Here is a 13,686-nt window from a genome sequence, read left to right as displayed (position 1 = left end):
ATATAAAATATAGTAGTAGAAGGAATAAGGCAAGGCAGACCCATGCCCACAGTTGCGTGTATGAGCTGTAAAGTGAATCCAGGACTGACACATAAATATACTTTTGTCATAACTACGTAATGGAATAAGTACAGTAAGGCTAAGATGCATTTACTGTATTCCTTTATCAGTGTGGTGTAGTTTGAGTCCTGGACTAGGATTCTGAGAAAACAGGGCTGAAATTTCCACTCAGCCATGGATACCTACTGGTGACCCTGGGCAAGTCACCATCTCTCAGCCTCAAAGGAAGGCAAAGCCCTCTCTGAACAAATTTTCCATAGAAAACCTTATGACAAGGTCACAATAAGTTGGAAATGACTTGAAGGGCACACCACACCAAAATCCTGCTTTTAGCTCCATTTATATTCATTGAACTAGGGGTGTAGCTGCAGGAAGGGCAAAATGAGGGCATTGCTATGTTGGCTAGGCTGCCCAATTCTCTTCTCCAGCATGTAAATATTAACACTACTGGTGTAAAATATTGTGCTGTAAAAAAGAAGTTGCTAGGGAATGATGTGAAGGAATAAGGGTGGACACAGGGACTCTAGGCTTCTACTGAGCTCTCTTCAACAACAGGGCCCTTTTCACAATACACCATTGTAACACTATGAATTGACTTTAATTGCCTTGGTTCCATCCTGTAGAATTCTGGGATTTGCAGTTTAGGGAAAGATACATAGAATTCTCTACCAGAGAGCTCTAGCTTCTCATGAGACTGCAAAACTCAGGATTTTGTAGGACAGAGCCGTGCCCTTATTCTGTATGGTGAAAGAGGAGTAGTATACTATCCCTCTCTAGGCCAGGGCTCAGAAATTTCTGGACTGTAGTTCCCATCATTCCGAGCCAATACTTCAATGGCAGCAAAGCTACTTTAAGTCTTTCCTTCATCATCTTCTGAAACATTAGAATGGCTCAACTGATATGAAAGCTAGGCTGGCTTTCCAAGCTTCTTTGCCTTCAGGTCGAGGGGATCTCTAGGAACTGAATCAGGAAAGGCCTTTGCTTGTGGATGAAATACCAGAGTCAGCAACAAATGTGGAATTCCCATACTTGCTCTTCACTTTGCAAAGTAGGGTGGCAGCATGTGAGAGGGCTATTAGCAGGGGAGGTGGTTGCAAGGAGTCAGAGCAGAGGATGTTTAATCCAACTGAACTTCCATAAGTGGTTTGAATATTGGACTGCAACTCTGGAGATCAGGGTTCAATTCCCCCATTCAGCCATGAAACCCACTGGGTGACCCTTGGGCAAGTCACATGCTCTCAGCCTCAGGGGAATGCAATGACAAACCTCCTCTGAACAAATCTTGCCAAGAAAACCCCATGATGGGTTCTACTTAGAGTTACCATAATTTGGAAACAACTTGAAGGCACACAACAACAACAGCAGTGCCTCAGCTTACAGCTACTGGATACAGGAGTGCAATTTTTTTGGCTGTCTTTTATATTGTATTTTGCATATACCAATACATAAATTATTGGAGGATAATCAATTTTATATAATTTATGCTGTCTCTTCTTCTGAAATTTCTCCCTTTTTAATACTGATTTTTAAAATGCTTGATTGTTAATTTTAAAGAATTGTCCCTATATGTGGAGTAAGGATAGTTAGCCATTTGCTTTTGTCTTGTTGTTATCATTGTGTGCTTTCATGTCCTAAGGCAAACCTATCACATTGTTTTATTGGCCAGATTTGTTCAAAGGGGATTTGTCTTTGCCTTCCTCTGAGGCTGAGAGAGTGTGACTTATCCAGAGTTTGGGAGAAAGGTTCATTTGGCCAAACAAGCAAATTAAGTTTTGGGTGTTGGTTGCCACCTGCCTCTTTTCCTTTCTCCTATTTAATGTGTTCAGCAACAAACATCATATTGCAAAGTTATGTCAGCCTCTCTATGTATTGTTCCAGTTTTAAATACTAGGCAGCTCCTTAAAGTCACTCAGTTGCTACAAGTCTAGAAAGACCCAAGCTTAGACTTGGTAGAAAGCACCCCCTTCTATAAATCCAGTTCTCTATTTCACAGTTAATTTCTTCTCACAAACCCAGGACTATAGCCATTAACATCCACACCAAGATGGGGAAAGTGTGGTCCTCAGATCTCCAAATCCCATCATTCTTTACTATTGGCTATGCTATTTACAGTTGATGGGAGTTACAGTCCAGTGACATGTAGAGACCCATATATTTCGCACACTAGTTTACACTATGCATCAGCAAGTTTACCTGTTTGTTTTACTTAAATAAAAATATGTGTCTTGCTGTTTTGGTGCTAGTACAACACTCAGACATCAAAACCAATAATAAGAAAAATCTGCAATCTTATCTCAGTATATTTGTTTATTTTATGCATAAAACTGTATATTGCACCCTTCTGGTGTTTACCACTCAGGGAAATGAGCAGCAGTTTAATAATAAAATATGATTAAAAATCCCAAACCGCAACAATGATCTAATAAAAGGAGGCAGATGGATGTCTTCTCAGGATGTGAGGCTGTAACCATCCAGTGTTGCATTGCTTCATATTTATGTTTTAAAGAACCAGCCTGTTGCATATGGATGGAAAGTAAATAGTTTAAAAGTTGGAATGATCTCTTTCCAAACCATTTCCATCCCCCCCCCCCCCGCTTGTTTGTAAGGACCATAATCCCCAATTTGTGATGTACTGATTTGTGACTGTGGAAGTGTCTTTGTTATAGCCCTACTGGTAATTTATCAGCTTTTAGCTACAACACACTGGTCTAGGAGAATTTACGAGAGAGGTTCTCCTTTCTACATATATCTTCTTTTCAGCTTACTGAAGTAAAAGACCTTTGGCATGCTGTAACTTATGGCCTAGTCCTGAACTCATAATTCCTGGTCTCTGGTCTAGTTGGGGGCTTTTAATAAGCACCCCTTCCACCACTTTAATTGGAATAGTCTGCTTCCAAACCATCTTATTTTCACCGCTCCTGCTTGTTTGTACATTACTTTTTAAAGAAGAATGTGTATCTTTGCAGTAGATTCCCTTTACCTGTCATGCTGTTTTCTTTTAGCATTGATTGAGGAATATCTATTGGAGCTGATGGGAGCTTCCCCAATGCAAATAGCAGTTGTGTGTTTGGGAGATGGTTGTGGTCTTGATTGGAACCACAGCCACAGGAGACAAAAAGATGCCTCCTCCACTATTTTATTGTCCTTGCCCAGTTCTTTCCCTGATCTATTGCTTATTTATGTATGTAAATTTATGACTATAAATTCATACACTTAAGTATTCACAGGAGTAGCACCATACATTTGCTTCTGTTGTGTAGCTAAGTTGCTTGCTTGTCATGTTTTGTGTTGCTTGTGGTTGTCACAAGAAAGCACAGTTATGTAGGGTATCATTGTCCCTTTTTGCTTATGGGAAGGCCACCTTCAACTTTTCAAATTCTGACAAGAATTGTTAATGGACTTTGAGGCAGGTCATCACTGATGTGAAAGACTAGAAACATGCTCTTTTATCAAAACCAAAACCAGGCACTGAGATTGTTTTCATGATCTAGAATTATGGGTCCAGGTTGTGTAGTACTACACACATATTAAGCCCATGTATTGAACACTGTTTTGGTCTTGAGAAGTTGGTTTACATTAGGGGTAGGGAAAAATGTGGCGCTCAGACTGCATGCTGGTCCCAGGGTCTTCTTCGTAGCCTAAATAGTTCCCTTAGGGGTGGTGGTAAATTTTTGCCATTTTTAAGGACCTTCCTAGGCCATTTTAGGCCCAGGAAAGACTTTCTGTCACTTCTTGTTTTACAAAAAGACCTCTCCTGAGCCTAGGGGGGGCTAAAATGGCAAAAACCTCTCCCCAGTCCCTAGAGAGCATTGGGAGATATTTGGGGGCAATTGTTGGTTTTTTGTTTTGTTTATTTGCTTGTTTTATGGTGGGGTATGTGTCAAAATGTGTGCACCACCAGCCACTCTGGGGAGCTAATATGCCCCCCTACCCTTCCACAGTTGCCCATCCCTGGTCGATATATTGATTAAGTTTATGATGTTTCACTGTCTGCTTTTTCTTTTCCAGAATTTTTGTGTGAGAGGGCTGGAGTTGTTCTCTTCTTACCTGTTCAAGGATATTCTAGAACTCTATGACTGGAATCTGATAGGTGACTATCTAGTTTAAAAGTATCTGTGATCTCCTTCATAAATGTAATAAATGGAACATACAGTAGATACAGTTGGCCCTCCACGTTTGCGAATCTGACTATTCACAGATTTTATCATTCATGGATTTGATCAATATGTTCTGCCTAGGAATGTCTTGGTCATCCAGCATGACACTCCAGAAGCTGACCATAGAGTCACATTGGAGAACCTAGAGATACATAGAGAAAAACTTCTCTAGGTATTTGTAGGTCTTCCAATTCAATTTTGTGGTCAAGTCCTGCCAGATGTTCATAGAGAGGTGTTCTCTTAGGTTAAAATATGCCCCTAACCCCAGAGAACGTGGAGGGCACATTGTATTTCAAAATGAAATAAAATAAATTATGTGTTACTCATATTAATGTTGTCAGAATAGGATATTGATCCTTTATGTTTTTACATTGTGTTAAGATTTGTATGGCCTAAACCCCCAACTTTTCATAGAGCCATTGGATTACTTCACACATACTGATGGTTTGGGAACCCCGGACTGAATCTCATGTTCATTCTTCCTTTCCTCCTGCTTTGCATTGGCAGAATCAAGTTACTTTCTAATTCTGGGATATTGCATTTCGGTGGTTTACATGTCAAACTGTGTTGTATCCAGTGGTGTAATTCTGATAGTAGAGAAGCATGCAGACCCCTGCAGACCATTTTTGCTTCCCTTGTACCACCTTGTTCCTCAATTTTGCTGGGGAAAAAGAAGAAGAAGAAACCTTTCTGGAAGTCTCCACCAGCAGTGATGCTCCTTAAAAGGAAAGCGGAGGGCTCCTTCACCATGCCTTGTTTTATGAAACCAGAGGGGGACTTCTGGTCTCCTTCAGTTTTGTTTATTTGTGGTGGGTAGCCTTCACAAGGTCCTGGAAACCAAAAATTGCCTTTGAGCCATGAAAATTTGCTCATCTTTATACTAGTATGTAGCTTCAATCACTAGAGGCAATCTTATTTTCCTCCTTTTTTTTTTATCAAAGGAGAAATGTTGTTGTTTTTGTTAGTGATTCCAGTGTTAGCAGAGCTTCCATTTCAGGGATGCTGACTCCACTCTCAGTGCCAGTCTGAACCTTCAAAGAGCTGTCTGAGATGCTGAAACTTTAAAGTTTAAAGTAAAACTCAGAGTGGATTTACCATCCCACTTACCCAGAAGCCACCAATTCATGAAATACTATTATTATCAATAATAGTAATAGTAATAACAGTAACAACAATAACAGCAATTTCCCCTTTGTATTGAGCATACATACTTTTATCATATTGCAGTTCTGAGTTGTGTCAAGTAAGGGGCCAAAATAGGGCAGAGATTTTAGTGGAGATTACCAAAATGGTTGGGGAAATTGAAATCTTGCAGGTATGGGATGGGGGAATCTTTAGGGAAAAATCCAAACAAAATAAACAAACATTGTTGTTCTACTCAGTGTCTGCAAATTGCGGGGCCTCAAAAGGGTGGTGATGGTGCAGTGGAGTATCCCGATTAAAGGCATGGCTGATTGCATGTTTATAAAGGAGCTATATAACTATATAGGAGCACTCTGAACTAGAACATTTTGTTGCAAATGCCTCTTTTTCCTTCATTTTTGTTTGAAAACCCCCAGAGGTTTTAATTAATTTAAGGCAACAGAGCACAGAAGGCACGCAGAATGAGTTGCTATCATGGTGCAAGACAGAAACATTAGTAGCATGGAGCTTGCAGACGGAAGGAACATGTGGTGGTGGTAGAATGCAATAAACTGTACAAGTGTCATGTAACTCGACACAGGTGGCAAGCTGTCATTTGGGCAGGAAATTTACTTGGATTGCAATACAGTCAAAATGTAAGAAACCATGCTGGCTTTTGTTAAAACAAAAAAAGAAGAACCATAAAAAATGAATATATGTGTGTGACTATGGAGCAAAAATGTTTAGGCTTCTTGCAGAGTCTGGTTTGTGTCTGAAGGTTTTGTTTTAAGCGAGTGCAATGGGGGAAGGCTGAAAACTGAGGATTCTATTTGGTTTGTTTCTGTTCATTTTGTTAGCAAATATGCTCCCTGGCTCCAAGTTAGAATGAATGGTGGTGGGGTCTTCTCATTTTCTTCTCTTCCTCACAACCTGAGGGGGAAATTCATATTTTGAGATGAGCCTGTTTTGTTTATAGTTTTCGTTATTGAGATTAAGGTGGCATACATGGTACTACTCATTCTCACAGCAACCCTCTGAGGTAGGCTGAGAGAGAAGGATTGGGCCAAGATAACCCAGTGAGTAGTTTTGGCTAAAAGTGGATTACAACCTGAGTCTCAAGTATCCCAATGTGTGTGCTCAACCCAGGAAGGGAAGAGGATGTGCAGAACTAGAAAAGTGGGACTGGTGGGCTCTCTGTTGGGGGAGGTCTGACTGTGCTTCTCGCCTCCTGGACATCCTCTGGGCAGAGGCACCGAGGTGATCCCCCTCCCCATCCTCTTTCCAGGGATCTTGCTGGGCTAGCCCCACACCTACTCTCTGTTGTTTGGTGGTTCCAGGAGGAGCCCAACTGCCGCAGGAAGGGTGTCCTGCTCACCCAGAAGAGCCTCTGTCAGTCACCCAGAGCCCAGGGCCTTTTCCTGCCTGGAGCGGGCACCTTCAGGGTCTCTCCAATCATGGGGTTCTCAATGGGGCACCTTCCCCGGCCTAACCACACATGCTATGTGCAATGTCCTGTCCCGGTGCATGTTCCACCCCCTGCGCTCCATCTCCTGTGCACCATTCACTCCAGTGAATGCTGTGGGGATGGAGTAGGTCTCAAAGATGGTGGCACGGGGAGCTCGCACCATCCCAGAAACTCTGCCCAATGGAAGCTCCTGGAAGTCCCGCCCCTGCTAGCGTGCCCCCCCCCCCCAGCACCGGTGATACTCAGTGCAGGAATGGTGCTGTTAGGAAGGAATCAATTTAATCTGTGTATCTTCAGACATGTGTCTGTTACTCTTTGGAAGGGCAACCCAAATTATTCTCTGCAGATAATTCTGCAACCTCTGTTCATTGTGGAAATCAGCAAATTTTTGTAGTCTTTACCCCTCACAGCGATGGGTCATGTGAAGAAACTGTGTCATGACTTTGGAAAAATCTTGCTCAGCCCTGTTTTGGATCTTGAGGATTCCCAGTGCTATGCCCACATATTTTCAAGACTGTCTTTAACCATAAGACAGGAAATGCAGGACCTGAGGCCATAGCTAGCATGACAAGTGGTCAGGGATGATGGAAACTAGAGTCCAACAGCTGCTGTTCCCTACCTCTGCCCCAAGGACTAGAAGCTTATTTTACCATAAAGGAGAGAAGTATCATCAATTCTGTGCTTTTAAAACCTTTGTGTGTTCACTCATATACATGAGGTCTTAAAATGGGGGTGGGACACACCACTTTTTATTATGTTGAGCCAAGGAATGTATCCGTATTCAAGCGGGTTTGCGGATCTAGGTGTGGCGCACATGAGGAATGGGAGCAGGGCCAGGACCCAACCTTGTCTCTGGTTTTAGACCTTCCTTACATTTGGAGTGACAGATGAAGAAGGCTTTGGAAGCAAAATTGTTTATGGGATGACAAATTATTTGCTTGTGTAGGGTAATCAAAGAGTATGCTCAGCTCTGTATAGCTCTTGTTGCTTTACTAGGATGTCATAAAGTACCTTCTTCCTTTTTTTCAACTTGTTTAAGGTCCTTCATTAGAAAACAGTGAAACTTCCTGCCCGCGATTTCATTTCATGCCACGTTTTGTAAGGTTTCTTCCAGGTAAGTCATTACTGTAAGGTGTCTAATTGTGGGCACTCACTTAGATGGTTAAAAACATGTGTTTGAACTTTACCCATTCAGGCAGCAGGTTGTGTGTAGAAAACAATGTTCAGGAGTATCTATATCTAGTATGCTAAGTACAAAAAATATTATTATTAATTTCCTATAAAGGAGCAGTCAGTCATGGGAACTTTGACTTACAGCCTGGAGGTGCCCATGTATAGGTTAATTGCTAAGTGAGCATTTAGACACATCTTTCAGCATTCTGCATTTCTTTAAAAACATAAATCTCAATACCACAGCTAACTTGAGATACACAGTAGATTGGAGACTTTGACATTTTTAGCCATATGAACCAATTTAGACTAAAATCCTTTTGAAATGCACTTTTGGGGGGACTTTGAAATTCTACTTTGATTCATAGTAATGATGTGTAAATAGAAAGTCCATCTTTCTACAATTAAGAAATTGAGCAGTACAAGCTGTTTCCACATTTAATTTGTGCCTTCAAAGGACATGTACATTAATTAGAGCTGTCTTGCATTCCCCCTCCCCCCTATTTTTTTAGTTTTTCTGCCAGTATGTGGTTCATAGATAGTCTTTTTGGAAGATCCACAATTTTATTATGTGGCTCTGGAAGTGTCATTCATATTCGCTGAATTATATTTTAATGCAGAGCTTTTTTTTTAAATCCCAGAATCCCCCAGTCAGTATATCCATCTGAGCTATTGAGTTCTGAGAATAGTTGACCAAAAAAGGATATATTTTTTTGCAAGCTGTTTTAATATATCATTTAATAAAACATGTTTTTTGACATGTATGCACTTGGTCCAGAAAGGTGGCTTATAAATATATAAACCAGATCAAATTTTACTTCAAGTATTTTGACAACTTGTCTGATTTAACAACAACAAAAAAAACAAACAAACAGATAACTCCAGGGCCTATCAGTCTGGAAATAGAGCAAGTGTGGTTAGCTTGGTGAAATGGGAGTCACAAATTATTCCACTAGCCTTGGAGGCAGAATTTCACATTTACATGGAAACACTGCCAGCACATTTCTCTTCTCTTTGCAAATGTTAAGTTTTAAAGTGGTATTGCTTTGGGGGTTTTTCTCAGATTTGAGTTCAAGCTGATTTCCATCTTTGTTTTGTGAAGCTAAGGATATGAAACACACACACCCAGCAATGACCTGTGGGAGCAAGTTCGGGGCGGCGCCGTTTCCCAATTCACATTTACAATGCTATAATTCTCCTTCACTTCCTACATTAACATCCTACAAAATCCTGGGGTCTGGTTCGGTGTTCTCAAGAGCCATTCCTAAATTCTATATCCCAGGATTTACTCTCCCAAATGCACCCATCAGTAGGTAGATTTCCTTAAAGTCTGCAAGCTGCCCTGAGATCTCTTGATATAGGATATAGTATAATTTTTTAAAAAAATAAATTGATAAATAAAATGAGTACAGTACTGTACAAGTCCGGTAAATGGTGAGACCAGTATACGTGGTTTCATTTACCCATGATCCAAGACTGTCCTGATTCCCTCCACTCCCCATCTCAGCAGCAGTTCTTTGATGCTTCCCTACTGGGACAGGAGGATTAGAAGGGATGGAGAGAAGTTCCTTCACTTTTTCCTTGGATGAAACAGCGAGAAAGGGATGGAGAGGGTGCCACGAACCACTTCCTGTTTGCCTGCCTTCCTTCTCTCCCTTCCTCCCTCCAGGTGGGACTTAATGAGCATCCCTCTCCACCTCACCTGTTGCAGGACAAGAAGAATGGGGAGCTGCCACCTCACTACCACTCTTGCTTTACACAGCAGCCAGCCAGCCAGCCGGCAGCATCTACTTTGGCTTTCCATCACTAACTCCGCAAAATTCCAGTTTGTGTTTCTTGGATGGCTGACTGCTCCCTCTTGGCCTTCCTTCCTTTTGTTATCACATTTGAGAGTGCAGTGCTCACCACCAAAAGGGGCACATAGCTTCATGTGGTGATCCCCTTCGCCTCCGTGCCTCCCTCGAGGAGTGGCGGTGAGTTAGGTACAGCTGAGGCAGGTGCTAATGGCTGGATCACTGGCTGCTATGCAAAGTGGGGAGACAGTGGTGGAGAGGGGTAGCTCCTCTGTCCTCTTGCCCCATGACTGGCAAGCTTGAAGAGGGATGCACAGAGAGCTTGCCAAGGTGTGCTCCGAGGGAGGGAGGGAAGGAAAGATGGAAGCCAGCCAACCAGACAGGCAGGAAAGAGGAGCCAAGTAGTGTTGCCTCTCTCCCTTCATCCTTGCCATCTTGCCCAGCTGGGGTTTCACATCACAAAGTCCAAGAATGTATCCCCCATGGATAAGGGGTTGTACAGTATTTGTTTTGCCCAATGTCTCCTGATGTATGCATTTTTGAACCCAAACTGTTATTAAAAAAATTGGAGAAGTGGAGATTTGGAAAGCTAATTTAATATCATTTATTATTTTATTATACACATTTATTTTTTGCTTTTCTGCCCACCAGGTTTCCATGCAAGGGTGGGGAGCCTCTTTCAGCTGAAGATCCAAATTCCTTTCTCAGGGTCTGCATTGCAGTGTTGGAATGCAACTAAAAACAAGGAGTGTGGGGAGGGGAGGACACTGGACCAAAAATACTGACACATTTTAATGTAAAACTTTTGCTGCCGGTAGTGAGGTCTTGTACATTTCAACATTTTGGAATGGATGAGGAAATGTACAAAAGCAACTGAATGATGGGGAACCAGCTGGAAAAACCCAGAGAGCCAGATTGGAACCATAAGACGACTGCGCTCATACTCAAGGGCTGAGGTTCATTACCTCTGCGTTAAAGCATATATTTGCTTTCCTTCAAAAATGTTTGATAAAAAAGAGGGGCTTTGTATCTACGTTTGTATTTAAGATGGAGGAAAAGAAGTGCTGTCTATGCATCAGATTCTACTGTATTTGCTACGATGCAATAAACCATTGGTGCCAGAAGAAGAGATTGCCAATATGCTACAGTGGGAGGAGCTCGAGTGGCAGAAGTATGCAGAGGAATGCAAAGGGATGATCGTGACCAGCCCTGGCATGGTATGACAAATGTTCCCTTGAAGCTAAAAAGGATCTTGAATTATATAATGCAAATTAGTGGTAAAGATAGAATATCCCTTATCCAGAATTCCAAAATCCAAAATTGTCCACATGAATACATGAGTTAGTGACACATTTGATTTCTAATGATTCAGTATACACAATGGTTTTATATACAAAATTATTTAAAATATTAGGTATAAAATTGTGTTCAGGCTATGTACATAAGGGCTATATGAAACATAAATGAATTTCATGTTTAGATTTGGCTCTCACCTCCAAGATATCCCATTATGCATATGCCAATATTCCAAAATCCAAAAAATTCCAAAACTGAAAACACTTTTAGTCCCAAACTTTTAGGAAAAGGGAGACTCAATTTGTATTTATGAGCTTCCTAGAACATTTTTGAATTCCAGCTTAGCCTAGTGATTTGAGTGTTGGACTAGACCCCAGGAGACCAGCCATGAAAACCCAATGGGTGTCCTTAGTCAAGCCACTCTTTCTGAGCCTAAGAGGAAGGCCATGGCGAATCTCCTTGGAATAAATCTTGCCAGAAAAAACCATGATACAGTTGCCATAAGTCAGAGTTGATGTGAAGGTACATAGTAGCAAACAACAACAACAACCAGTGTTGCAAATGGGATAAGTAAAGACAGGTGTGATAGTTTTATACTAGCAAAGAAAGTGTGAGGCCACTGAATGTACTATAGTCAGAGGTAAGAGAAGCCAACCTGGACCTGAACCAGTGTGGTAGGAACAGGCACACCAGTCCTTTTTTCAAGATCATTTGGGGTGATGATTGAACTGGAATGTCCCTCATGGCCATGCCCAGCCATGCCTCTGAACCTGCTTTGAAGATAATAATTTTATCATACTGGCCAAAATGGGATGTCGTGCAGTGCCATTTGTTCTCTAGTTGTTGTTGTCTCTGGCCTCATTAGAAAATCATGACAGTGGATTTGCCTGCATTATTTCACTCCATGCACCATGAAGCGTTTTCGCTAAAATCCCCCACTAGATTTATCTCTTACAAGTCCCTTAAAAAGATCAGAGGGATGTACGAGCAATTCTGCTTGTTATATTATCTGCACTTTTTCTAAATATGTATTGTATGATGAATAATAGAGACATTCCTTTTTGAAAATTGTATGGATTTTAGCCCCGAAAGTTTCACCTTGGGCTTGTTGAGCCCAGTGATGAAGCACTTACTGATTATAATGGGTAAAGATCAAGAGAGGATTATGAAGAATTGGTTTATTGTTATGTTTGTGTGCAGTTTGGATTACAGCTTGTTTTTCTATTGAGAAGTGAAAGAGGAAGGGGAAAGACTGCCACAGGTGGTTTTTTGTGGGAGGTTTTTTAATTTTATTTTACCCTTTATTGAATTTCTTCAGCAACAATAGCATTTGTTCCTATCAGGAGCAATAACATGAGGAGATTTGTATGAGCTCTCTGTTTCTTTGTTAATATGAAGCTGAATAAGCTGCATGTAAGAGAAGTTTGTAATGCCTAACCTTGTAAAATGTCTTTTTAGAATAGATATCCATTATTTAAACAAAAAAGTTAGCTTCAGAAATCCTTCACATTGAACAGATTGCTTCTGTCCAAGCCTCTTTTTGGTGATGTTATCCCTCGGCTGTGGGGGAAGGTTGTGTGACAAAACCTAGAGCAAAATGAACCTAAATGTGATATTCTTTATTGATTTTCATTTTTCCATTTATGCATATCCGTTCAGCTATAATGAACCCCTAACAATGCTCAGTCACTTTAAACATTTACACTCATAAAGTCAACCATGGAAACATGCCGGTCGATAATTTCCTTTAGCTTGTTAACTTTTAGCACATGCAAAATTCTTCGTGGAAACAGTTTGCTCTGGAATTGTGTGTGTGGTAATTCCACCTTTCCTTTCCTGTTAATCCATCATAGTGAATACAAGCAGATACGTATCTTTTAATCAGGAGCCAGCCTCAGAAACTTGCATTCCTTCTCCTCTTAACAGTGGCCTGCTTAAATTAAAAATGAAAATTGCAAAGCAGCCAAAAAGGCTACTGAGGCAGTTTATAATCAGTAAAAGACCATCCCTGCCCATAGTTGTTGTTGTGTGCAGTGATGGATGCCCTTACCAGGCTGACCCCACAGTTCCAAACCTTTTTCCTCTCTTTACCTCTTCCTGTATTTGGTATTTGGACCACAAGGTAACCCCATATAAAGACCAGTGGCTGTCTTGTTTTCATGGGTTTGCTGTTGTAAGCATGACCAGACTCTCCAGCAACCTGTTAGGCACAGTGATATTAAAAAATACCACTAATTCCACATAATTGGAACGTTATTAAGACATTAAACCTAAACTACTGAATAATTCACAGCTCTTCCCAAACTATAGTCAGTTCTTCTGTCTGGCTGACAGTCCTCTCTGTTAGCATTCATTCCCTATCTCTCTGCAATCTTCTCTTTCTCTACCATCAATTCCCTATCTGCTCTATGACAGAGGCAAGACTTAGTTTTGCATCATTTCTTCCCTGCAGGCCTCCCTTCACATCATTTCCTGAGCTGTTATTGATTGGCTGGCTCCAACGATATTTTTGTACTGTATTGTATTATTTTATTGATTTAATCCTGCCTTGATCTGCAGGGAGAGGTGGGAAATAATAATAATAATAATAATAATAATAATAATAATAATAATAATAATAATA

At 41.0% G+C, this 13,686-nt stretch overlaps 1 protein-coding gene across 1 annotated transcript in view; it reads left to right on the top strand.

Annotated features, from left to right (window-relative positions):
• The window catches only part of DROSHA (drosha ribonuclease III), a 118,099-nt gene that overhangs the window by 17,875 nt on the left and 86,538 nt on the right, over positions 1–13,686 (top strand). The window contains 3 exon segments of the mRNA XM_042461782.1: positions 4,069–4,150; positions 7,844–7,918; positions 10,815–10,984. Coding sequence (XP_042317716.1) covers positions 4,069–4,150; positions 7,844–7,918; positions 10,815–10,984 — 327 coding nt within the window.

Source organism: Sceloporus undulatus, chromosome 4, assembly GCF_019175285.1.
Source record: "Sceloporus undulatus isolate JIND9_A2432 ecotype Alabama chromosome 4, SceUnd_v1.1, whole genome shotgun sequence".
Lineage (NCBI taxonomy): Eukaryota > Metazoa > Chordata > Lepidosauria > Squamata > Phrynosomatidae > Sceloporus > Sceloporus undulatus.
Note: the sequence above shows the minus strand (reverse complement) of the source record. Positions and strands in the feature narration are given on the sequence as shown.